At 48.2% G+C, this 24,958-nt stretch overlaps 1 protein-coding gene across 2 annotated transcripts in view; it reads right to left on the reverse strand.

Moving 5' to 3' along the window:
* LOC140388342 (sentan-like) overlaps window positions 1-24,958 on the reverse strand; it is a 61,894-nt gene that overhangs the window by 10,118 nt on the left and 26,818 nt on the right. The window contains exon 4 of one of the 2 annotated variants that reach the window (XM_072472346.1): window positions 12,819-13,191. The exons of the other annotated variant lie outside the window; for it this stretch is intronic. Coding sequence (XP_072328447.1) covers window positions 13,033-13,191 — 159 coding nt within the window. The 3' untranslated portion in view covers window positions 12,819-13,032. Of the gene's footprint in view, window positions 1-12,818; window positions 13,192-24,958 lie in introns of those variants that run through there. 2 annotated transcript variants of the gene reach the window in all.

Below are 24,958 nucleotides of genomic sequence, written 5' to 3' on the forward strand. Positions count from 1 at the left end.
GAACCCAAAGTATAAAATGAATGACTGCCATTCAAACCGGGAGAAAGGCTGGCTACCGTACCGCGGGGTACGTACGCTTTCTCCCGAAGCTTCGTGTAACAATAAAACTGCACTGATTTGAACACAGCAAGTCTGACTCTTGAAGTGGTTGATTTTTCCCACAACACATGTCATTAGCGGGTGACAACAGCACCGTTGACAGAGTGTTATGGGCCAGGGTTTAGAGAACCCCAGAGTGTATCATGGAGTTCATCTGACCCACACCTTTTACCAGATTGTGGTATGGGGAGCACACGGCCCACTCTACAGGTGTGGTACAGCAGAAATGGAAAAGTATTTTTAAAAACAAAACAATGTTTATTCTACGGACTCAATTTAACCTTTTTAAAACATACAGTGAACATCTTAGCAACCATCAATTCAAATAGAACCCCCAAAGACCACAAAACTAAGTAAACCTTTAAACTTTCCTTTTTAACATCCATACGACGTAAAAACAAAACCTTTATCAAAAGCACATCAGGTTAAAGTCACTACTGAAAACATTTATAATTCTGAATTCACCAAATGATCAAGAGATAGTCTTTTGATGGCAGAGAGAACAGCAGTACACATGCTTGGTCTGGCTTCAGCTCCAACACTGAAAACAAAACTAAAACACACCCTGCAGCCTGCTCAAAAACGAAAGTAAAAAGCTGACAGACAGCCCAGCTCCACCCACTCTCTGACATCACTGCAGTAAGAAATACCCATTTCGCAAAGGTACTCTCGCTACAGATATTTATATACACACCCCTTTATAAACACCCATTTCTTAAAGGTACTCCCACATGACAAGAGGCCCGAGGCGGGGCCCATGTGCAGGGCTCCGCTCCACACCTTGAGGACCCGGCCGCCGATCAGGCCAGGGAGGGAGCCAGAGGGAGAGGCCCAAGGATTACAGGCGTCGCTAGCCTTTCAAACAGATGACGGGCAGCTTGTGCCGCAGGAGGCGCCACCTCAACAAGGAGATTGTGTGGCATCAGTGCCATGTCCTTGTGGACATGGCACCACATGGAGGAGGAGGATACCCGCTCCTTGTGGCTGTCAAGGTCACCGCAGCCCTGAACGTTTACTCCTCAAGATCATTCCAGGGCTCCAGCGGGGACTTGTGTAGCGTGACAGCCCACAAGTGCATCTGTGAAGTCACGGATGCACAGTTTGCCCGGGCAGCTGACTATATAAACTTTGACATGGAGCAAGTCCGACAAGATGCCTGAACAGCAGGATTCGCCACCATTGCCATGATGCCCCAGATCCAGGGGGTAATAGATGGCACGCATGTCGTCTTGCACAGATTGGGGCATCAACAGGAAGAGGTTCCATTCCCTTAATGTCAAACTTTTGTGCGACCATCACATGAAAGGAGCATGCATAACAACTATATCCTGCGGCAGTCGGAGATCCTGGCACCCCGGAGGATGACCGGTTGGTTCTCGGGGGGGTAAGGGGTACCGCCGAAGACCTGGCTAATGATGCCAATGAGGAAGCCGGAGACTGAGGCAGAGATACAATATAATGAGGCTCATGTGGCCACTGGGCTGTCATTACGTGGTGCATGGGACTGCTGAATATGCGGTTCCAATGCTTTGACCGCTCTGGTGGTGCCCTGAAGTACACCCCCAGAGGGGTGTCTGCTTTGTGGTGATCTGCTGTGTTCTCCCCAACCTGGCACAGCAGCGGGGTAATGTGCTGGAGGAGGAGAAACATATGGCCATCTCCAAGGAGGAGGATGGGGAGGCGCTGGAGCAGGAGGGGCTGGAGGATGAGCCCGGGAAATACCGGAGGCAAGCTAGATGATGAAGGACAGGTAGCAGTGGCGAGGGTCTGGAATGCCCAGAGGCCCATGGAGGTCCTCATCTTTGCCCGCTTCACATAAGATGTGGTTAAGTCCACCATTTCTCAACCCCCCTTCCCACTCACCATCCCACCACACGTACCCCCATCCCCCACCTGGCCTGCCTCACCTCCCTCTCCATTCCCCCCACCCCCACATATTCCCACCCTGTTCCACCATCCTACAGTCTGTGTTACATCACTCCTGGGTGTTGGGCCTGTGTCGACACTGTCAGCAGTTCCATGTCAAAGGCCCGCTGTGAGCTGAGCACTGCTGCTCCTCAGTCTATGCCATAGTCTGACTCCAGTCTGTGTGCTAAGTGTGCCCTCACATCCATCTCCTGCACATGGTATGCCTTGGGTGGGAGGGGGGGGAAGGGGGGGGGGGTGGGGCGGGGGGGCAATTCCAGGACTTGGAATTGGAGGGGCTTGAAGGACAGCCTGCATTGCGGAATAACGTGCCAGAGGCTTCACATGTCTCTGGTGCAACGTGTTTTCTTGTTGTTCAATTGTGACTCCAACTGCACCTAGCCCCCGATGGTGCTGCCCCACCATCGCCCCCCTCCCCAAACTCCCCTCCCCACCCCCCCCTCCCATCCCCCCCTCTCGGACGTTCGACCAAGATGTTCAGTAATGGCCGTCACAGGCTGAGCCACACCTTGGACACCACCACTCATGGTGCTAAGGTTGTGCTCCAGGCTTTCCACTGCGGTCACCACCCGAGCAGCCTTGGCCTCGGTTCTACTTTGCCAATGCCATCTCCTGTGCCCGAAGCCTTTGGGGCTCCCCCAATTGGCTGAGGACCTGCTGGAGTGCCTCTGACATGCCCCTCTGAATCTCACGACCGCACCGTATTGACTGCATCAGCTCCGGGTAAACCTGTTCCAGATGCTCAGCATCTCACTGGAACTCAGCTGGGTCCTGGGATCCAGCAAACCTCCGGCTGGACATTCTTGCCTCCACCTGATGTCCATCAGCAACTATGTGGTGGTCACTTGAATGTGCCCCAGAAGCCTGTCCACTGCTTTCACCCACCAAGATGTGTAACTCTGCACTGGTGGGGGGTGGGGATGACAACCGTGATGCGATGGTGGCATCCGCGGAGCCCTCCTCCGAGGTGTTCTCATGGGAGGCAGGGGGGGACCCCGGATGGGCTGGCACCATCGGATGGCGATCCTGTGGAAGAATGGACATGTGGTCAGTGAGAAGGAAGGGTCATCATGCTGGCATGAACAACACACATGTGGCAGGTTATCTGGGTGGGGGGCCGGTGAATACGCACCACTGTGGCACAGGCCAATCTCAACGGCGATGACCGATCTGTCCTCGGCCACCCCCTCGACCTCCAGGGCCCGTTCCTCGTAGGGAGTGAGGACTCTGATGTCTGGCACCCTGTCGCCTGCCTGGACCCCTCTCCTGTCTGTTGTGGACCAACTTCTCTTGCAGGGACATAGAGAGGGCATTATGAGCCGCACAAGTCATGCATTGTGCGTGGGGCATGGTGGGGTGACAGGCGTGGGCACCACTGCTGGGCATGGGTGGGCTGAGGCGCGGTATGGTGCTGGGGATTGGTTGGATGTTAGTGTGGGTTGGGGTGACAGGTGGGAACGATGCCAGGGGTCAGTGCCTACCCAAGCGGCCTGGTGGAGGTTATTTAGCTTCTGGCTGCACTGGGTGGCAGTCCTCCTGGTGACACTCACCGCACTGCCACTTCCTTCCCGATGGCATTGGCTGCCCTATGGTTGACCCTCTGAGCCATTCGGGAAACAGGGTCTCTCATCCGGATTCCATGGTGTCCAACAATCTGGCCAGGTAGGCATCCCGTATCTTGGAGCTGGTCTGCGCAGTGGCATGGCTGCGTGCTGTCTAGGTTTGTTCTGTGGGATCGGTTTAAATGCTGCTCCCCCTCGTTATTGGGGAGCAGCTGTGAGTGTTCCCGGTGAATCAGCCGGTGGGACAGTCATTTGTAGCGTGAAGCCTTTGGGGCCTTGTTAAATGGACCAATTACGTTAGATACCGGTGACAGCCTCCCTGGATCGGATGTCGAGAAGTACCCGACATTTGGGCGGCATGGCAGCACAGTGGCTAGCACAGTTGCTTCACCGCTCCAGGGTCCCAGGTTCAATTCCCTGCTGGGTCACTGTCTGTGCGGAGTCTGCACGTTCTCCCCGTGTGTGCGTGGGTTTCCTCCGGGTGCGCAGATTCCTCCCACAGCCCAAATGGATTGACCATGTTAAATTGCCCTTCAAGTCCAAAAAGGATAGGAGGGGATATTGGGTTACAGGGATAGGGTGGAAGTGAGGGCTTAAGTGAGTCAGTGGAGACTCGATGGGCCGAATGGTCTCCTTCTGCACTATATGTTCTGTATGTTCTATGTTCCTGTTGAATTGGAGGTCGGTACGCCGCCGGGGGTGGTGGCCTGGCTGGGGGACTTGTATGATTTTCTCCGGTTGGAGAAGATTAAGTTTGGGGTCAGAATAGGGCTTTGAGGTGTGGTGGAGACCGTTCATGATTTTATTTGAGGAGCTGTTCATCGCGGCGGGGGGGGGGGGGGGGGGGGGGGGGGTGGGGTTCAAAGGGGAAAACCTTCACAAACTGGTGACTATGCTTTGATGTACTGTGTATTTTGTTGATGTTATGTATGCTTGGAATAAAATACAAAGCTTTCCCAATAACTTGCTCTCACTGCATTCTAGCCTTTTGTGATTCGAGCACTGGGACACCCAGGACCCTCTGCACCTCAGAACCTTTATTTTCCACAATAATCTTGATGCCACTTTATCAAATGCCTTTTGGAAACCTAAGTACATCCACTGGTTCCCCTTTAACCATAGCACACGTTGCTACCTCAAATAACACCAATAAGCTGCTTAAACATGATGTCCTCTTCACAAAACCATGCTGACTCCGCTCGATTAACTTGAGCTTACAAGTACCCTACGATAACTTCTTTAAGAGACCTTTGAGCATCTTCCCTACAACAGATCTTAGGTGAACTGGCCTACAGTTTCCCACTTTCTGGGTGCGATCTAATGGTTACGTCGTGCTGGGTGCGGAAATGAGGGGCCGGTTAGATCAGGGGTGAGGCTGAAATCAGGAAACACATTGGGCGGCCATCGGTTTCCGATCTAACCGGCCCGTTCCCATTGGTGAGATCCGGACCTGCCGCATCATGGCAAGAAACCAATAATCACCAGCGGGTGCCATCGTTGGAGGAGGGTTCGCTCCTGGTACAGGGGACGACGGGGCGTAACACTCGCTGGTTCACCATGACACTCCCGGGGGGTGTACACCCATAATGCGGGCAGCTCCAGCTACTGTCTATCCATCTCGCTGAACACCCCATGACAGAGCCCCTGTTGTAATATGCTGATGGTCACTTTAATTCCCATTGACCGTGGCGGCCGTTGGCTGCACAGCTGAAGGCTATTGCTAATGGGGAATTGGCAATTCTAGTAATGTGAACATCTCACAGCTCCCAGGTGGCTGCAGGTTGTGGGTGTTCTGTGTTCCTTGTTTTTGGCTGCAAAATTGCTTGAAGACTGTTATCACCTGCCTGCTTACCATTGGCTGGGGACAAATGACAATCCCACAATCCTGTGGGAGTATGAGCTCCCCCAATGAGGGGGGCGGAGAAATCATAAGCAGACTCCCTGTATAAACAAAGCTGGCCAGTTTGGAACCAGCCAGGAAGGAGTGAGCAGCAAGCGAAGTTGCTGTTGTATATATATATATATATATATATATATATATATATATAAGTTATTGTAAATAAATGTTATTTCTTTGTATCCTTAAAACTTGTGCTGGATTCTTCATGGCCCTCACAAAAAAGACCTAATGTGTTGTTTGCTACTGCTTTTTTGCTTCTGAAGCCTGGAATGAGGCTAAGAAAGGCTGTGAACAAGCTTGTTACCAGTCTGAAGAAGGGGAAGAGGTGCTACCTGACTTCTCTGTTATGCTTTGTGTTAGTGTGGCTTTCAGCTAATGACTGTTTCTGCTTTGGGAGCCTGCTACTGGAAGCTGCCAGAGGGGGAGAGAGAAAAGGAGGCCTGCCTGCTGCTGTGATGCCTGGGGCTGTGTTTCTGCTTGCAGCTGCCCCTTCTGCTTCTTTGGCCTGGAGTGAGCCAATGATTTTGGCTGACCTGATATTGGGCTGAAGACGGAGGAGGAATTGCTCTTGCAGTTTGTTGATATCTTCGTTGGAATATTTTGTTTATTAACTTTTGACTGTTTATTGACTTCTGTCTGGAACTGTGTATCAATTGCCCCCTGTGTTCCTGTGGCCTGGTCCTAGAACTGGGTGGTGTCGGGAGACCAGATGCCGGTACTGCAGGAGAGGAGTGGCGGCAGCCCAGTTCAACTGAGCAACTTGAAGGTTCTATCAGGATGCCTTCCTGCACTACTGACATTTTGTGTTTGTGGCTGCCTGCTACTCCCGGTTTGGGAGCCGTGCAGGTTGCTGGTGAATGTTTGTTTTCCTTTTGTACAGTTTTTGGTTTATGTTTAACTGGTGAGGAATTGTCTGCTTGACATTGTGTTCTTGTTGTTGATTGTTTCTTGCCTAGCGGCTGTGTGCGCACCAGTTACAGCCCCTCCTGCTTCTGTGGCCTATGTTTGGCAAGTTACCAATGCTAGTGAAGGGGTTGGGTGTTCTCTCTTTCTCTCGCTTCCCTATGCTGTGTGTCAACATGACCTTTCGATGGTTAGCTAAGGAAGGGGATCTCCACTGATGCAGGCCTACTGGGGGGGGGGGGGGGGGCGTTGCGATGTTGGCTGTGTAATGTTTGTTGTTTGAAGACTGTGGCCTGGAACTCTCCCAAAATAGGGCTATGCCCCTCTCGCCGGCGTAAAATTGCTGGTGTTGCACTCCCCAGTTTCCTCAAAAAAAGATAGACCGATTCACTTACCTTCAGGGGGACCAGGAGTGCTTTACGCAGCTTTGGCTGCGGATACGGGCCTTCGCACTTCGGGTTTTGAGTCTGCGCACGGCAGCGGCCGCGCCAAGCGCCATGGCGGACTCGGACCGCGGGGGCAGCTCCGTAATGTAGGCCCCCTGGATCGGCCGCACGCCCCTGCATCAGACCACCCCGATCTGTGCACCGGCTGCCCCCCCGCCCCCGCTGCCCGATACTCCTGCCCCCACCAGGGTGGCCGCGGACTGAGTCCGCAGCTGCCACGCGAGAGTCCCGACTGGCTATAGCATGTTAGTTCCACGCCGTCGGGACCTCGGCCGGTCGGGAGCGGAGGTTCGCTTGACAGGCCTCTGGCAATGGCCCCTCAGCTGCACGGCATAATTTGCGGATGCATGGATATTCGGGGCCTGGAGAATGGCCGGACCGGTTGATATGGTTGATTCCTGAGGATGGGGAATAAATGCTGGTCCAGCCAGCAACGCCCACATCCGGAAACAAATACTTTTTTTTACCACACTAAGCTCCCAGTTAACATTTTCTCTAAATAGTCTTATCTTCAAATAAAGAACCTCCATTATTGTTTCACCAATCCTTGTACATGTTTGGCATGTAAACATTGAAGAGAAGGATAATGTAGCTGTGCTATATCTAGTGACATTTTGTTTTTTATAATAGTATTTTCTCTGTTATATTTGGCATTAACTAAAGTTTAAATCACGTTTTCTTATGGTCATTAAAACAATTGCATCATTGCTGAAGAAATACATCTCCAGATAATACCCACAAGGACAACATGTATACCCACAAGGACAACATGTCAGAAAGTATGAGATTTTGTGCAGTCCTGGACCCCATGGGTCCTCCATCCCCTCTGGCCAGTCCAAAATCCCCCACCCCCCTCCTCGCCTAGTGAGGGCGAGACCCAGATCGCGTCGGGTAGAGTGACTCATGATTGGCCCGGCGCAGAAACTGATTAGGATCTCGCGCATCATTCGCCCATTGTGTCCAGATCCGTGCCAGGCTCAGCGGGGCCACTGAACCGCGCCCTCTGTCTTTACGTCAAACCTCATCATCCTCAGTATGAATTGCTGTGTTCGTGGACGCATCATTGCAAACTCTTCCGAATTTGAGAGTGTCACTAGGATTTGTGATCTGTTTCTATCTTGAAGTGGAGACCAAGAACATAATCTGTGAACTTTTCACAAGCCCATGCTGCGCGAATACTTCTTTTTCCATTTCTGAATATCTGTGTTCAGTCCCTGTCAGTGAACAGGGTGTGGAGTAATCTGGTCCACATTATCCATTCGTCTGTATCTGAAAGGGTACAGTCCTCAAACCTGCAGAAAATGTATCTGCTGCAATGAGAGTGGGTTGCTCTGCTAAAATATCAGATGATAGCAGAATTTCAGATTTTCTCAAAAGACCTCCATCGTGCTTCCTCCCAGCACAATGTATTGTCTTGCCCTAACAGCTGACATTGTGGCTCATTGACAATCTCTGGGTAGGGCACGAGCTCTCCGACTTGGTTTACCACACCCATGGATTTCTGGAGCTCAGCCACATTCCAAGAAGCAGGAAATGTCTTGATTGCACTTGCCTTCTGTGGATTAGCTCTGACACCGGATGCATCCACAATATGCCCAAGGAACTTGACAGGCAGCTGTGAGAATTGGCATTTGTTATTGAGTGTAAGTCCTGTTTCCTCTGGACGTCGCAGCAACTCACACTCTCATCTTGGTTCCTGTCTGAGTGGATCCATGGATTAGGATATCATCCATGTGATATCCATCCAACCCTTCTAGGATATTTGACATTGTCCTCTGGAGATGGCGGCACAGTGGTTAGTACTGTTGCTTCACAGCGCCAGGGTCCCAGGTTCGATTCCCAGCTTGGGTCACTGTCTTTGCGGAGTCTGCACGTTCTCCCATGTCTGCGTGCGTTTCCTCCGGGTGCTCCGTTTTCCTCCCACAAGTCCTGAACGACAAAATTAGGTAATTTGGACATTCTGAATTCTCCCTCAGTGTACCCGAACAGGTGCCGGAATGTGGCGACTAGGGGATTTTCACAGTAACTTCATTGCAGTGTTAATGTGTTGAGTTGCGCCCTGACTGGATATGTTATGCATTAACATCACCTCCTTTGCAGATATTTATTACAGAATTATCAAAATGAAACCGGAATAAATGTGTTAAGATCTTATGGTAATGAGTAATGCTGCCGTTGGTAGATTAGAGCTCAAAACTAAGTACAACTCTCATAACATAATAGCTGTTAAAAATAAACCGCCCAAAACACCAATAAAAGGAAAATTGGGAAAGGACAAAGAATTAGATGGAGACATGGAAGAAACGTGTCTCTCGTGCCTTCAGTAACCAGCCCAGCGAAAGCTGACAATGTGTGGATTCTTTGACTCACTGTGAGAGTCTTTTGGATTTCCCGGAGGATGAGGAACAGGGCACTGCATTGATCTCGGAGACATTTTCCCTGTGTAAGTCGTTGCTGAGCTGTCGCTCCAGGGGCATGGAGCCTCAGGCAAGAATTTCAGAAGCCAGGGTACTGGGCCCAAATTTGAAAGAGGCTTCGCATGACTGAGGTGACAAGAGGCCATCCCTTAAAAAACCCTCACAGATCTGAATCCCTCAGGGGAGGTCATTTAGAAGGCTGCCTGCAAAGAAGGGGGATGTGGTAGCAGCACGGAAACCATCCACCCTGTCCTTCCTCATCCTCAAACATCAGAGGGGACATGTCAGCTGGACTGGTTGAACCCATTGATAACACCGAGTGAGTTTGTGTGACGGCAGAGGAATCTTTTCCCTGGACTGAGGAATGTATTTTTGTGTTGGAGCAACAGACATTCAGATCCTGGAGATTTAAGCTGCAGAGCTTTCGTTGAAAAAAAATCCCCAACAGGGCGGCATGGTGGCACAGTGGTTACCACCCTGCTTCACAATGCCAGAGACCCGGGTTTGATTCCAGCCTTGGGTGACTGTCTGAGTGGAGTTCGCAAGTTCTCCCCGTGTTTCCTCCTGGTGCTCCGGTTTCCTCCCACAGTCCAAAGATGTGCTGGTTGGGTGGATTGGCCGTGCTAAACTGGTCCGTTAGTGTCCAGGGATGTTCAGGTTAGGTGGGGTTAAGTCGGGGGTGTGGGCCTGGGTGGGGTGTTCTTCAGGAGGGTCAGTGTGGACTTAATGGACCGAATGGCCTCCTTCTGCAGTGTCGGGATTCTTTGCCTCTAACACAAGACTGGCTACTCTTAAAAATGCCAGCAGCTCCTGCATGACCCACATGATGCGGGCTTCCCAACATCAGAGCCCCCTCCCATCCAAACCACCATGCAATTCGGCAGCAGGCCCACATCACCCACACACTGCCACACCTGACTGCCACCAACGCACAACAGATTCGGGAAGTGCTGTGATGGTTGGACTTAACCCAGTCCTGTTAATATTTTTTAAACCATACAGCTAATTAACAATGAAAAAGAATAATTATGACTTCAAAGATGAGTGCGATTTGACCTGGGAAGTGCTGCCGGTCAACCCAATTGTGGCAAAGAATAGCAAGTTCCTTCAGGTTGTTCTGTGACTTTTCTCAGCTGTGACAGGAGGCAGGCAAATAATACTCCCACTGATCTATATATTGAGCTTTGGTAATTGTTCTTGTCAGTCAGGGAAGGAAAGAATAGGGAATGTTGGATGTTCATAATGTGGCAAATCAAATCAGCTTACCTTAATTGCCAATTACTCTTCGGCTTGTCATTTGCTGTGTAGTTTTCTCACACTTATTCTCTTCTTCATTTACCTCATGTACAACTACCTGTAAGGATATTTTTAATTTAAAAAAAAATAACGTGGCCAATCCACCTGCCCTGCGCATCTTTGGGTTGTGGGGGTGAGACCCACGCAAACACGGAGAGAATATGCAAACACCACACGGCCAGTGATCCGGGGTCAGGATCGAACCCGGGTCTTCGGCGCCGTGGGCAGCAGTGCTAACCACTGCGGCACCGTGATGGCTACTTTATTTTTGCTTTTATCTTAATCTTCTTGCTCCCTTCTCTAGCCCTCTTTCTGCTCTTCTGATTCATGCCTATTCTCTTTTTTTTTCTTCCCAAGCTCTTCTTTTCTTCTTTTTTCTCCTTTTATTCTATTCACACCCTCATTCTCTTGTTATTTCTCTACGTTTCACACCCCCCCCTCTCTCTCTCTCCTTCTAGCTGTCTCTGTTATGATTCTGCTCAATGTTATACTCACTTGACAGCTTACATTTGGTAAAGGCCAATCCTGAATCCTAAAATACCAAGGCTAGAAATTTTAAACGGCTCAAAACGTTGAAGCTAGTTTCATGCACAGTGCAGAAAGGAAAGGAACCAAAAGAAATATAATGGGCTGGACCCAGCAGCTTGTGAACTGTATTCAGCCCATGGATCACATTTTGATCAGCACTGCATTACTAGACCAGTAATAACCAAAAGTGTGTCTATCTAGTTAAACTTGTTCACCAAAAATTGATCTGTTGTATTTGGCCTTCTTAACATCCCACCTTCATTATTAATTAAAAGATTTGATGCTGGTGTGAGCAATTTTGGTACCTCTCACCAGGTCTGAAAGTGCTCACAGATATGTACTGGAGATGGAAAAGGCTCATTCCTAGCATAGATTTCCAACATGGCTTGCTCATCTATTGTGAAATTAAGCTTATTAAGTGGAGAGAGGATCCAATTATATGATATGAAAGCACTCAGAGACTGACCTATCAGACAGATCCGGACTATGCGTGACAAATTTATACCGTACCCTTTTACATGCTTACATGTTCTTGAATTTTTATCATGCGCCTAGTATCTTAGACACAATGCCTTGCCGTTTTGGTTAGGGCTGGTGAGATTATAGACTTCTACAAAACCAGTAGCAATGTCATTCAGTGATTGGATGACAAGAATTACGTATGTCTTTGCACACAGGACAATGCCATTATGTTCCTTTCCACGAAGAAAAGAGGCAATGTAAATTGCTTTGAGGGGGCGGCACGGTGGCACAGTAGTTAGCACAGCTGCCTCACAGCACCAGGGACCCGGGTTCAATTCCGGCCTTGGGTGAATGTGTGGAGTTTGCATATTCTCCCTGTGTCTGCGTGGCGTTCCTCCGGGTTCTCTGGTTTTCCCCCACAGTCCAAAGATGTGCAGGTTAGGTAAATTGGCCATGCTATATTGCTTCTTAATGTCCAAAAAGGTTAGTTGGGGTTACTGGGATAGGATGGGGGTGTGAACCTAGGTAGGGTGTTCTTTCGGAGGGTCGGTACAGACTCGATTGGCCAAATGATCTCCTTCTGCACTGTAGGGATTCTATGTTTCTAAATCAAAAAGTACAATGTTACTTTGTAATGTTGAGAAGTTTAAAAAAATGTGATGGAATTGTCCCTCAACCCTGTGAACTTAGTGTAAAATCAACATTTGTACGAGGCTGTGATGCTGCAGAGTTCTTGAGATTCTAATTCTACAGTACATTTTTCGGAGGGTGGTTGATACTCCGTTACATTCTTTGGTTGAGCCAATGGAACTTGCATTGTCATCCAACCATTAGACTTTTATTCCCTCAAAGAAGCATAATTTTCCTCTGTTACCTCTTCTCATATAATATAATTATCTTTATTAGTGTCACAAATAGGCTTACATTAACATTGCAATGAATTTACTTTGAAAATTCCCTAGTCGCCACAAACTTCGCCACTCCACACTTGGGTACACAGAGGGAGAATTCAGAATGTCCAATTCACCTATCAAGCACGTCTTTCGGGACTGTTGTGGGAGGAAACCGGAGCACCCGGAGGAAATCCAATCGAACAAGCGTCCCTGGAGCTGTGAAGCAGCAGCAGTGCGAACCACTATGCCACCCTAATGGCTATGATAGATTGCTAACTAACTTTTAATACTCTTTGTGTATAGTGTCATGATTATTTATGTGTACTAATATATATACACAATATGCATATTACATTTTTAAAATAAAAAATCTACGGACAACAACACATGAATAAATAATGTTACATTTATTCAACACAAAATTGTTCATTATTTAGTCTCATAATTTTAGGGACGATTCTGTGCCATGCAGAATAATGCAGAAATCCTTAGTTACCACATTGTGATCTAATTGACTCTTTTAGCTGCGAAAAGTCATTTTTTACATATGTAACCAAATATCATTTGAATTACGATTGTACTGTTCAAATTAAAATGTAATTATATTTTAACTGTTATACATTGTAGTTCATGCATAAGGTCTGACATTATTGTCAGGCTCGTCAACATTATCATAAAATCTTCAAAGTCTATTTTTCTGTCCTTATCTTCATCAAGGTCAGAAATAATTTCTTTGTATTTTGGCTTCAGCTCTTGTCCCTGGAAAAAAGTAGAATCAGACAACATATAGATATGCGGACTTTCTTTTTTGCAATTAACTTTTAAGTTTTTTTTATTCATTCAGGGGACTTGGGCATTGCAGGCTGTGCCTGCATTTATTGCACATCCCTAATTGAGTTAAGTGTCAACCACGTTGCTGTGGGTCTGGAGTCACATGTAGGCCAGGCCAGGTAAGGATGGCAGATTTCCTTCCCGAAAGGACATTAGTGAACCAGATGGGGTTTTATGACAATCGGCAATGGTTTCATGGGCATCATTAGACTTTTAATTGCAGATTTTTATTGAATAATAATTTCACCAACTGCAGTGGCAAGATGCAAACCCAGGTCCCCAGAACATTGCCCTGGTTTCTGGTTTACTAGTCCAGTCAAAATACCACTATGCCACCTTTTGTTCCCTTTTATCATCCCTTCTCAGAACTATGCATTTCATGTTTAAGAAGGTTGGGCAAGCAGATTTGCACTTTCTGGTTCTTTGAATATTATTCTTGTTTGAGGCAACAAGAAGACATTTCTTTCCTCCATTTGGTCACCATTGCGCCTCCAAATGGCATCGCATCATCAGATTCACCTCAAATGATGAATGTCAGCAGGAAGGGCTGTGACTTAACCTGCATCATGCAGAATATTAGCATTGTGTCCAATGGCCTCCCCCTTGCTTCACTTATCAGGTCACACAGATTTACTTCGAATGGTACAGAAGTCGGCAAGCACAAAATATTGCAGATGGTGAAAATAATAAAAAACAGAAAAAGCTGGAAATACACAGCAGGTTAGGCAATATCTTTCTTCTTTAAAAAACAAAACAAATTTAGAGTACCCAATTCATTTTTTCCAATTAAGGGGCAATTTAGCACTGCCAGTCCACCTACGCTGCACATCTTTGGGTCGTGGGGTCGAAACCCACGCAGGCACGGGGAAGAATGTGCAAACTCCACATGGACAATGACCTAGAGCCGGGATCGAACCTGGGACCTCAGCACCGTGAGGCAGCTGTGCTAACCACTGGGCTACCATGCTGTCCACGGTCAGGCAATATCTTGAGAGAGAAACATAGAGTTAACATTTCAGGTTTGTGACCTTTCCACAGATGCTGCCTGGCCTGCTGAATATTTCCAGCATTTTTGATTCTTTTATTTAGTCCACTCTCCTCTCAGGTCCGGAGCCTCTCAGAAAATGATTTTAGGTGCCATTGAATAACACCTGAGCAGTTCCCCCAGTGCCGGCGGGAAATAATCCCGATTCCCCACTGGCAGGAGAACTTGGAACCAAAATGAGAGAATCGCACCTGGATAGTGACATAGTTGATTCTGAGACTAAGGTCCTGGATCTAAATGAAGGGAATTACATGGTATATGGGGCGGGTTGAGGCAAGGGTTGGCTATGATGGATTGGGAAATGTTTCTTAAAGGGATGATGGTGGCTAGGCAATGGCAAACATTCAAAGAGCAAATGGGTGAACTGCAACAACTATTTATTCCTGTCTGGCACAAAAATAAAATGAGAAAGGTGGCCAAACCATAGCTTACAAGGAAAATCAGAGATGGTTCCAGATCCAAGGAAAAGGCATACAATCTGGCCAGAAAAAAACAGCAGGCACAAGGACTGGGAGCATTAAAAAATTCAACAAAGGAGGACAAAGAGATTGATTTGGAAGGGGAAAATGAATACATGAGTAAGCTCGCGAGGAACGTAAAAACTTCTATTGGTAATATGAAGAGAAAAAGATTTCTGAAGACAAATGTAGGTCCCTCACAGTCAGAGAGAGGAATTTCTAATGGGGAACAATGAAATGGCTGATCAAATGAAGACACAAATTACATGCCAGAAATGTTGGGGTTTAGTGAGAGGGAGGAACTGATGGAAATCAGTATTAGTGGGGAAATGGTGTTGGGGAAATTGATGTGATTGAAAGATTCCAGAGCACTAAAGAAAGGGGTCCTAGAAATATTGGATGTATTGGTGGTCATCTTCCGAGATTACAAAGACTCTAGAACAGTTTCTACGGATTGGAGGGTAACTAATGTAACCCCATTATTTAAAAAGGGAGGTCGAGAGAAAACAGGGAATTATAGACCAGTCAGCCTGATGTCGGGAGTGGGGAAAATGCTAGAGGCCATTATAAAATATTTCATGGCAGCGAACTTAGAAAACAGCGTCTGGATCGGCTAGAGTCAGCATAGACTTATGAAAAGAAAATCTTGCTTGACAAATACTGGATTTCTTTGAGGATGTAACAAGTAGAATTGATGAGGTTTACTTGGGCTTACAGAAGACTTTCGACAAGGTCCCACATAAGAGATTAGCATATAAAATTAAAATGCATGGAATTAAGGGTAATGTATTGAGATGGACTGAAGACTGGTTGGCAGATAAAGAAGCAAAGAGTAGAAATTGAAGTTTTTTTTAAAGTGTCAGGCAGTGATTAGTGGGGTACCGCAGGGATCAATGCCAGGACTACAGCTATTCACAATTAATATTAATGATTTAGAATGAGGGACCTAAATGTAATATCTCCAATTTATAGATGACACAAAGCTGGGTGGGAGGGTAAGCTGTGAGGAGAATGCAGAGATGCTTCAGTGTGATTTGGACAAGTTGAGTGAGTGGGCAAATGCATGGCAGATGTGATATAATGTAGATAAATATGAGGTTATCCACTTTGGTACAAAAAAGAGGGAAGCAGATTATTATCTGAATGGCTATAGATTGGGAGAGGGGAATGTGCAATGAGACCTGGGTGCTCTCATACACCAGTACCTAAAAGTAAGTATGCAGAAGGCAAATGGTATGTTGGCCTTCATAGCGAGAGGATTCGAGTACAGGAGGAGGGATGTCTTGCCAAAATTATACAGGGCCTTGATGAGGCCACACCTGGAACATTGTGTGCAGTTTTGGTCCCCTTACCTAAGGAAGGATGTTCTTTCTATGGAAGGAGTTCAATGCAGTTTTACCAGGTTGTTTCCTGGGTGGTTAGGATTATATTTGCTGGAGTTTAGAAAAATGAGGGGAGATCTCATAGAAACCTTAAAAATTCTAACAGGACCAGACAGGCTAGGTGCAGAAAGGATGTTCCCGAGGGCGGGTGAGTCCATACATTTCTTCACCCAGAGAGTGGTGAGTCTGTGGAAGTCTCGACAACAGAAAGTAGTTGAAGCCAAAACATTGTGGGCGGGATTCTCCGACCAGCGATGCTGGAATCACGAAATGCAATTGGACGGAGAATCATGCATGAGCCGAAAATCATGGCCTGGTCGGGCCCAATGGAATGCCATGCTCCAGTGCCTTGACAGCGGCATCTATGCAATCTACTCCACACGTACAGTGAACACCACTGGCACATCATTATTATTAAGTAATGGGTTAAGAGACATTGCAATTAGTTGTCTCATTTATGTTAAGTATCCATTAATTGACACTGATATGTAAAGGGGCTTCAGGAGACCTCTGTCAGGTGATGTACAGTGAGAGATTTGTGCAAAGGCTGTTGGAATGAAATAAATGTGTGTTTGTGAGAAAGGAACAGAACTTTAGACTCTTCATATCACAGCAACTAAAATGTCTAGCAATTATATGGCCCGACCAGGTATTCTCTGGGTCTCCCGCGATGCCCTGCCTCCACTAGGGGGACTTACCGGTGGCAAGGTTCACGTGTTGTTTTAAAAATTGGGAAGCAGGCCCTTGGCTGCGCACCTCGCTGACTGCCCGCTGTGACCCCTGGTTGCACAGAGTGGCACTGGTCTTATGGGTGCACCCACCCCACCACACCCCGCGCCGACGGTGTCAGGGATGCGCAGCGGAGGGCAAGGCAGTGGGGGAATGGCTGTGCATAGGTGTGGAGAAGGGGGACATGCGGGGCAGGGGCCACCGTGTAGCCCGTTGCACCTGGTTAGACACGGGGGTATGCACCATGCTAACATGTCTGCCTTTCACCCCCTGAAGACAATGGACTTCGGAATTCAACCAGGAATGGTGGCCTTCATCCTAGACCCCACAGTCTTGGGGAATGCACTGAGGCTGTACGGGCAGGAGCTGCTCGGGAGGACCTTGCAGTGAACCTTGACACAGAGGAACAGGAGGAGTCCGGTGAGGATGGGGAGCCGGCCGCCCAACAGGCTGAGGAGGTGGGAAGGACCTGGCATGTGGGGCCCATGGCATGTGAGGCCCATGGCTCTCTCGGCCTTTGCCACCTGAGTCCAGGCCTAGTGTACGACAGCGGGTGGCAGCTTCCTTCCCATCTCGGGGTCTCAAGCTCTGCGTCCGCAAAGCAGGGTGCCGCTCTCTGTGCTGCCATCTTGTTGGCTGGGATGAGTCTGTTTGGGGAGTGGAGTGCGAATATGCAGCTGCAGCTTGTCAGCCCCTCGAGTGGCAATCCCGACCCCGGCGAATCGGACACCGTTTTTCATTGGAATAAATCATAATGAATTGCGGAGCAGGCTCACAGGGCCCAAAGCCTACTATTTCTATGTGAAAGTATTTCAACTGGGCACAATCAGAACCACTTCCCAGTTCCAGTGCACAATTTTGCGATGGCGCTGTACAAACAAAAAATGCAATCATAGAATTTACAGTGCAGAAGGAGGCCATTTGGCCAATCGAGTCTGCACCAGCCCTTGGAAAGAGCACCCTACTTAAAACCCCACCTCCACCCTATCCCCTAAACCCAGTAACCCCAGCTAACCTTTTTGGACACTAAGGGCAATTTAGCATGGCCAATCCACCTAACCTGCACATTTTTGGACTGTGGGAGGAAACCAGAGCACCCGGAGGAAACCCACGCAGACACGGGGAGAACGTGCAGCCTCCGCCCAGACAGTGACCCAAGCCGGGAATCGAACATGTGTACACTGGAGCTGTGAAGCAACAGTGCTAACCACTGGGCTACCATGCCACCCATTGTGCTACCATACCGCCCACAATAATGTCAGAATGTGACTTCAACACCAAGTTAAACAATATGGAGGATGAAAGCCAAGCTCCTAAAGAATGAGGTATATTGCAGTAATTGTAGTGCAGGTTCACAGACCTTTGCTGAAATCCTATATTCTGTGCACCATTGCATCAAAAGTTTTAGTTGCCGACACAGCATTTGTATTGATAAAGGTCTCTCTGCATCCTCCTTCATTTAGATGTGTAACAAAGTGAACAAAGCCAAATACTTGGAACACAATTTTAAAGCTCGGGTTAAAATTTAATTACTTTTTGGCATTTCTATGATGAAACTCCTAGTTCATACCTGACATTATTATACTCATCAATAAGACCAAACATTCTTAACAATCTATTCTTGTTTGTCAAGGTCAGAAATATTTTCTTACACACATGGAATCATGGCTTTTGTGCAATATAAAAATTGTTCTTGCGAGTGCAAGTTTATACTCAAGTCAATGTTGAAGCTGGGAACACAGGTCTCGGAAAATATCATTGTGTTGGTTGAGCTGACAGAAAATATAATGAATTTTGAAAGAACGCCTTTGGATTGTTAAAAAGTAAAATAACTTTACAAAACTAAAGTTAACTTTTGAGAAAGTTGCATTGGAGCCATTCAATTATCCACTGTCTGAATTAATATTATTTTCATTTGTGTAGATGTTGGGTAAATGCAATTAACTGTACCACCAGCGATATGGATAATAACCTGATTTCTACAGAGGTTTTAACAAAATGCTTGAAAAAATGTATAATTGGATCCATTCCTGATTTTGAATCATTTAATTGTTTTGAAGAGCTTTTGACTAAATCGCAAGTGTGGGCTATAGTGCTATAGTCCTTCCCAACTTAACTGCAGACTAGCAACTGTACTAATTGTTCCTCTTTGGTTATTTGGTTTTTGAATTGACACCTAACAATAATTAGAATGACATCCAGAATTCCATTATAGACTGAGGGATAAGCTAATTGCAGGCTAAGATCATGTTGTAAAGCAAAGATGAAGCTACACAAATGATGTGAGCCTCAATCGCTGGGTTATCGATGTTACACACAATTTCTAAACAGAATATATATTCAGTTTTGAATCATGGAACTTTAATATTATGGGTGACAGGATAGTTTAAGATGTGTTTTATTTTAATAGATTCAAATCAGCGAATATATACAAAGACCACAGACTTAACATTATGATGTCACAAATATTACATTAAAATTATTGATAGTGACATTTTTAGCTGTGCATTGCTTTGCAGTGACATTTTTAGCGATGCATTGTTTTGCATCTATTAGAAATCTAATTCTTAATAAGTGTTTGTATGACTTGGCTTTTATTCCACATATGAGCCTAATCATTATTCATCTTGTGAGCTATTTAGCGATTTTATTTGGAGAAAACAAAATGATATCGCAGAGGCCTCAATGGATAGAGTGCTAAATTTGGCTGAAGAAGACATCCAGCCGCAATTTAATTGTGGAAATTTGAGGATGGATTAATACTCTGTGGTTTTTGCACAGAAATGTATAAGCAGATTGATGCTCGATCAATAACTTCAGAAGCAAGATTGGATGACAATTGAAGGCTTTATTGGACGAGATGTTTCCCCCAGCAGCGCAGGTACAGAATGCAGCTGCTAGGGAGACCCAGACTCTTATACTCCGCCTTACTGGGCGGAACCAGCAGGCAGGCTTCACCAATGTCTCAGGTACCTCCCACACCAATGATCTTACAGCCTCAACCTAGATACCGTAATACCCCTAATACAGACTACCACATTCACCCCCTGTTAAAAAGAAAAGTCCGGCAGGGGTGGTGGTCTCGCGTCATACAGTGGTAGAGGTTATGGTGGTACCCATCGAGTGTTTTGCCTTATTACATGTCGCAACTATTTACAGTATTCAGTTTACATGTACATATCAGGGTTTTGCCTTATTACATGTCACAACTATTTACAGTATTCAGTTTACATGTACATATCAGGGTTTTGCCTTATTACATGTCACAACTATTTACAGTATTCATTTTACATGTACATATCAGGATGAAGCAATTAGTCGATCGGGGGCCCTGGTCGTCCTCTGTGATCGTCGCAGTTTCGGCGGTGATGCAGGCGCCGGCTCGGGCATCCGTGACTCCGGGAGCGTGACTTTGGCTTCTTCAGTGGCTTCATCACCCCTGGGTGGGACCAGTGGAAGAACCGATCCACCTGGAAAGGGGGCAGCTGTTGCCAGTGGGAGGGAGGGCGGGTTGGTGAGGGCGTGGGTGGGGATCCAGCGGGCGGCAGGTCCCCTAGGGAGACCGTTTACTGCAGGCTGTCGGGGTACGCCACGTAGGCGTACTGAGGGCTAGCGTGAAGGAGGTGGGCCCTCTCTACCAATGGGTCCGACTTGTGTGCCCGCACGTGTTTGCGGAGCAGAATGGGTCCAGGAGCTGCCAGCCAGGTTGGGAGTGACGTCCCAGAGGAGGACTTCCTAGGGAAGACAAGGAGACGTTCATGTGGTGTTTCTTTTGTCGTGGTACACAGCAGTGGTCAGATGGAGTGTAGTGCATCGGGAAGGACCTCCTGCCAGCGGGAGACTGGGAGATTCCTGGACCGTAGGGCCAGTAGGACGGTCTTCCAGACCGTTCTGTTCTCCCTCTCCACCTGTCCGTTTCCCCGGGGGTTATAACTGGTTGAATTGCTCGAGGCAATGCCCTTGCTGAGCAGGCATTGAAGCAGTTTGTCGCTCATGAAGGAGGACCCCCTATCGCTGTGTATGTAGGCGGGGAAACCGAACAGCGTAAAGATACTGTGGAGGGCTTTTATGATGGTGGCTGTGGTCATGTCGGGGAAGGGGATGGCGAATGGGAACCGGGAGTACTCGTCAATCACGTTCAGGAAGTACGTGTTGCGGTGGAGGGGAGGGGTCCTTTGAAGTCCATACTGAGGCGTTCAAAGGGACGGGAAGCCTTTATCAGGTGCACTTTCACTGGCCTGTAGAAGTGCGGCTTGCACTCCGCGCAGATTTGGCAGTTCCTGGTGGCGGTCCTGACCTCCTCGAGGGAGTAGGGCAGGTTGCGGGTCTTGATAAAATGGAAGAATCGAATGACCCCCGGATGGCAGAGGTCCTCATGGAGGGCCCGGAGTCGCTCCACTTGTGCGTTGGCACATGTGCCACGGGATAGGGCATCAGGAGGTTCATTTAGCTTCCCGGGATGATACAAGATCTCATAGTTGTAGGTGGAGAGCTCGGTCCTCCACCATAAGATCTTATCGTTCTTTATCTTGCCCCGCTGTCCAATATCGAACATGAAAGCTACCGACCATTGGTCAGTGAGGAGCGTGAATCTTCCGCCGGCCAGGTAATGCCTCCAGTGCCGCACAGCTTCTAATATGCCCTGGGCCTCCTTGTCAACGGAGGAATGACGGATTTCTGAAGCATGGAGGGTGCGTGAGAAGAAGGCCACAGGCCTGCCCGCTTGGTTGAGTGTGGCCACGCTCTCGACTTGGAAGGGAAGGGAATTAATCGATTGCGTGCATTGTGGCCTTTGCGATGTCCGCCTTAATGCGGCTGCTAGGCCTGGCGGGCCTCTGCTGACAGGGGGAAAACTGAGGATTGGATTAGTGGGCGGGCCTTGTCCACATCATTGGGGACCCACTAGGCGTAATATGAAAAAAATCCCAGGCAGCGTTTCAGGGCCTTGGGGAAGGGGAAACTCCATGAGGAGGCGCATGCGTTTGGGATCTGGGCCTATGACTCCATCATGCACTATGTAGCCGAGGTTGGCTAGACGGTCGGTGCTGAACACGCATTTGTCCTTGTTGTAGGTTAAGTTAAGGGTTTTTGCAGTATGGAGGAATTTGCGGAGGTTGGTGTTGTGGTCCTGCTGGTCGTGGCCGCAGATGGTGACGTTGTCGAGGTACGGAAACGTGGCCTGCAAACCGTACCGGTCAACCATTTGGTCCATCTCCCGTTGGAAGACCGAGACTCCATTTGTGACACCGAAGGGAACCCTGAGGAAGTGGTAGAGCCGCCCATCTGCTTCGAATGCAGTGTACTTGCGGTCGTCCGGGCGGATGGGGAGCTGGTGTTAGGCAGATTTGAGGTCCACTGTGGAAAAGACCTTGTATTGTGAAATCTGATTGACTAAATCAGATATGCGAGGGAGAGGGTACGCGTCAAGCTGCGTATACCTCTTGATGACCTGACTATAATCGATGACCATCCTGTGCTTCTCCCCGGTCTTTACAACCACTACTTGAGCTCTCCAGGGGCTGTTGCTAGCCTCGATAACACCTTCCTTCAGTAGCCGCTGGACATCCGACCTAATGAAGTTCCGGTCCTGGGCACTGTACCGTCTGCTCCTCGTGGTGACGGGTTTGCAATCCGGGGTGAAGTTCGCAAAAAGGGAAGACGGGTCGACCTTGAAGGTCGCGAGGCTGCAGACAGTGAGGGGGGGAGACAGTGAGGGGGGTTATAGGACCGCCAAATTTAAAGGTTAAGCTCTGGAGGTTGCATTGGAAGTCCAATCCCAGGAGCGTGGCAATGCAGAGGTGAGGGAGGACGTAGAGTCGGAAATTTTTTAATTCTCTTCCCTGGACCGTGAGGTTCGCTCCGCAAAACTCCTTGATCTCTATAGAGTGAGACCCGGAAGCCAGGGAGATTTTTTGGTTCACTGGGTGTATGGGAAGAGAACAGCGCCTTACCGTGTTGGGGTGTATGAAACTCTCTGTGCTCCCGGAGTTGATCAGGCAGGATGTTTTGCGCCCGTTGATGAGCACGGTCGTCGTCGCGGTAGAGAGCATTCGGGGCCGAACCTGGTCCAGGGTCACCGAGGCGACTCGTGGTAAAAGTTGAAGATTTTCCTCGGGCGATGTGTGGTCATCCGAATCGGGGTCCTCAGACTCCAGCCAAGATGGCGGCACCCACGGGTCGCACATGGCTGAGGGTGGGCAAGATGGCGGCACCCACGCATCGCACGTGGTCCCTGGGGAACAAGATGGCGGCGCCCGGGGCCCGCACATGGCTGGGGAAAAAGAAGATGGCGGCGCCCGCGGCCTGCACATGGCCCGTGGAGAGAGTTGTGGTGGTGGCCCCAGTTCGCCCCTGGAGACAGCGGCGACTGCCCAGGCCTGGCATACCGCCATGAAATGGCCCTTTTTGCCACAACCTTTGCAGGTGGAGGAACGGGCCGGGCAGCGCTGCCAGGGGTGCTTGGCTTGCCCGCAAAAATAACAGCGGGGCCCCCCGGGTTGCCTGGTAGTCGCGCGGCTCAAGCTTGTGGGGGGATGGGGGATGAAATTAAAATGAAAATAAAAATCACTTATTGTCACAAGTAGGCTTCAAATGAAGTTACTGTGTTTCCCCCAGCAGCGCAGGTACAGAATGCAGCTGCTAGGGAGACCCAGACTCTTATACTCCGCCATACTGGGCGGAACCAGCAGGCGGGCTTCACCAATGTCTCAGGTACCTCCCACACCAATGATCTTACAGCCTCAACCTAGATACCGTAATACCCCTAATACAGACTACCACACAGATTTAATTTTTCTCAGGTGATACAGTCCGCTGTAAATTGCCTGTGATTTGTGAAAGGAAGGTTAAATTTGTTGAATGGTCATATCTCATTTCATGCCTTCATAATGTTCCTATCTATCCAGTATCAATATATTATACTGAACATGACCATGGTTTTGCATTTTAAAAGCATGATTAATTCAAAGGTCTGAATTAAGTGAACGTCTGGCTCATGTCTCAAATTGAATTAAATAAGTATTTCTTTCAGTAGAAGGGATCGTTTAGGATTGTCGAATCTGATATGGGAGCAATGAGTGAGATACAAAACCAGGAGGATGAGAATGTTTTTTGTGCTCTCGGTGTACGAAAGTCATAAACGTTTAAAAACAGGTTTAGAATTTCACGACACTGGAGGAAATCTTCCTGTGGGGAGATAATGTGAAAACTCAAGGGGTTAACAGCTTTAGAAACCTCAAGGGATGATTTAAAGGGGCATTTACCTTGGGTCTTTAGGATCTGAATAATAGTTCAAGCAATTAATTTCTAAAGCAATTTGGAGCCTCTGGCTTGTTTTTTAAAAACTCTTAATTCCCTTGCCTGCCCCATTATACACTCATTGCTCACCATGGGTGTTTAGATGGGTCAATGGTTGGAGGAAGAGGATGTTGTGCAGCATCATCAATAGCCAAGACAGGCACCTTGGGGGCCTGTTAGAAGACAACGGGTGAGGGAAGCAGTTTGTGGAAGACCTTACCCAGCCCCCAACTCGATAGGCCAAGTTACTTTCTTTGATATACCTGAAGAGCAGTCCATGTGGATTATGCACTTCACCAGGAAGAATGCTGCCATAGGTTTGCTACAATGGGACATGCTGGTCATTGGACCAGGAAGCAGCGGTGTAACTCACCAGTACTCATAACTCTTTTGCCAGAGGTTGCTTCCAAGCTGCTACAGGGGACATTTGGTGCACACCTGTAACAAACAGTCACTATTGATCCCTCTCCCACAGCAAACGAGCACATTACTTTCCCGATGGTGTAAGATGTTCTTCACTTCTGGTTGCAGCCATGAGCTGAGCGGTCACATAAAAGGTGGCTCTCGTCCATCGACTGAGGCCTTTTAACCCCTACAAACAGGCACCAAAAGAACTCAAGATCCCCCAGACTAAGCCCCACCGACCGCACTGCCAAGCAGGGTGGGAAAGAATCTGCCACCCAGCCGAAAAGGCAGCACAGACGAGAGGAGGGGAAACTCAGCCTCGGAGCAGGGAACTGCATGTGGAGGCACAGAACTGGTGAGTGTCGATCCCGCAGAGCTCC

This window comes from Scyliorhinus torazame, chromosome 13 (assembly GCF_047496885.1).
Source record: "Scyliorhinus torazame isolate Kashiwa2021f chromosome 13, sScyTor2.1, whole genome shotgun sequence".
Classification (NCBI taxonomy): domain Eukaryota; kingdom Metazoa; phylum Chordata; class Chondrichthyes; order Carcharhiniformes; family Scyliorhinidae; genus Scyliorhinus; species Scyliorhinus torazame.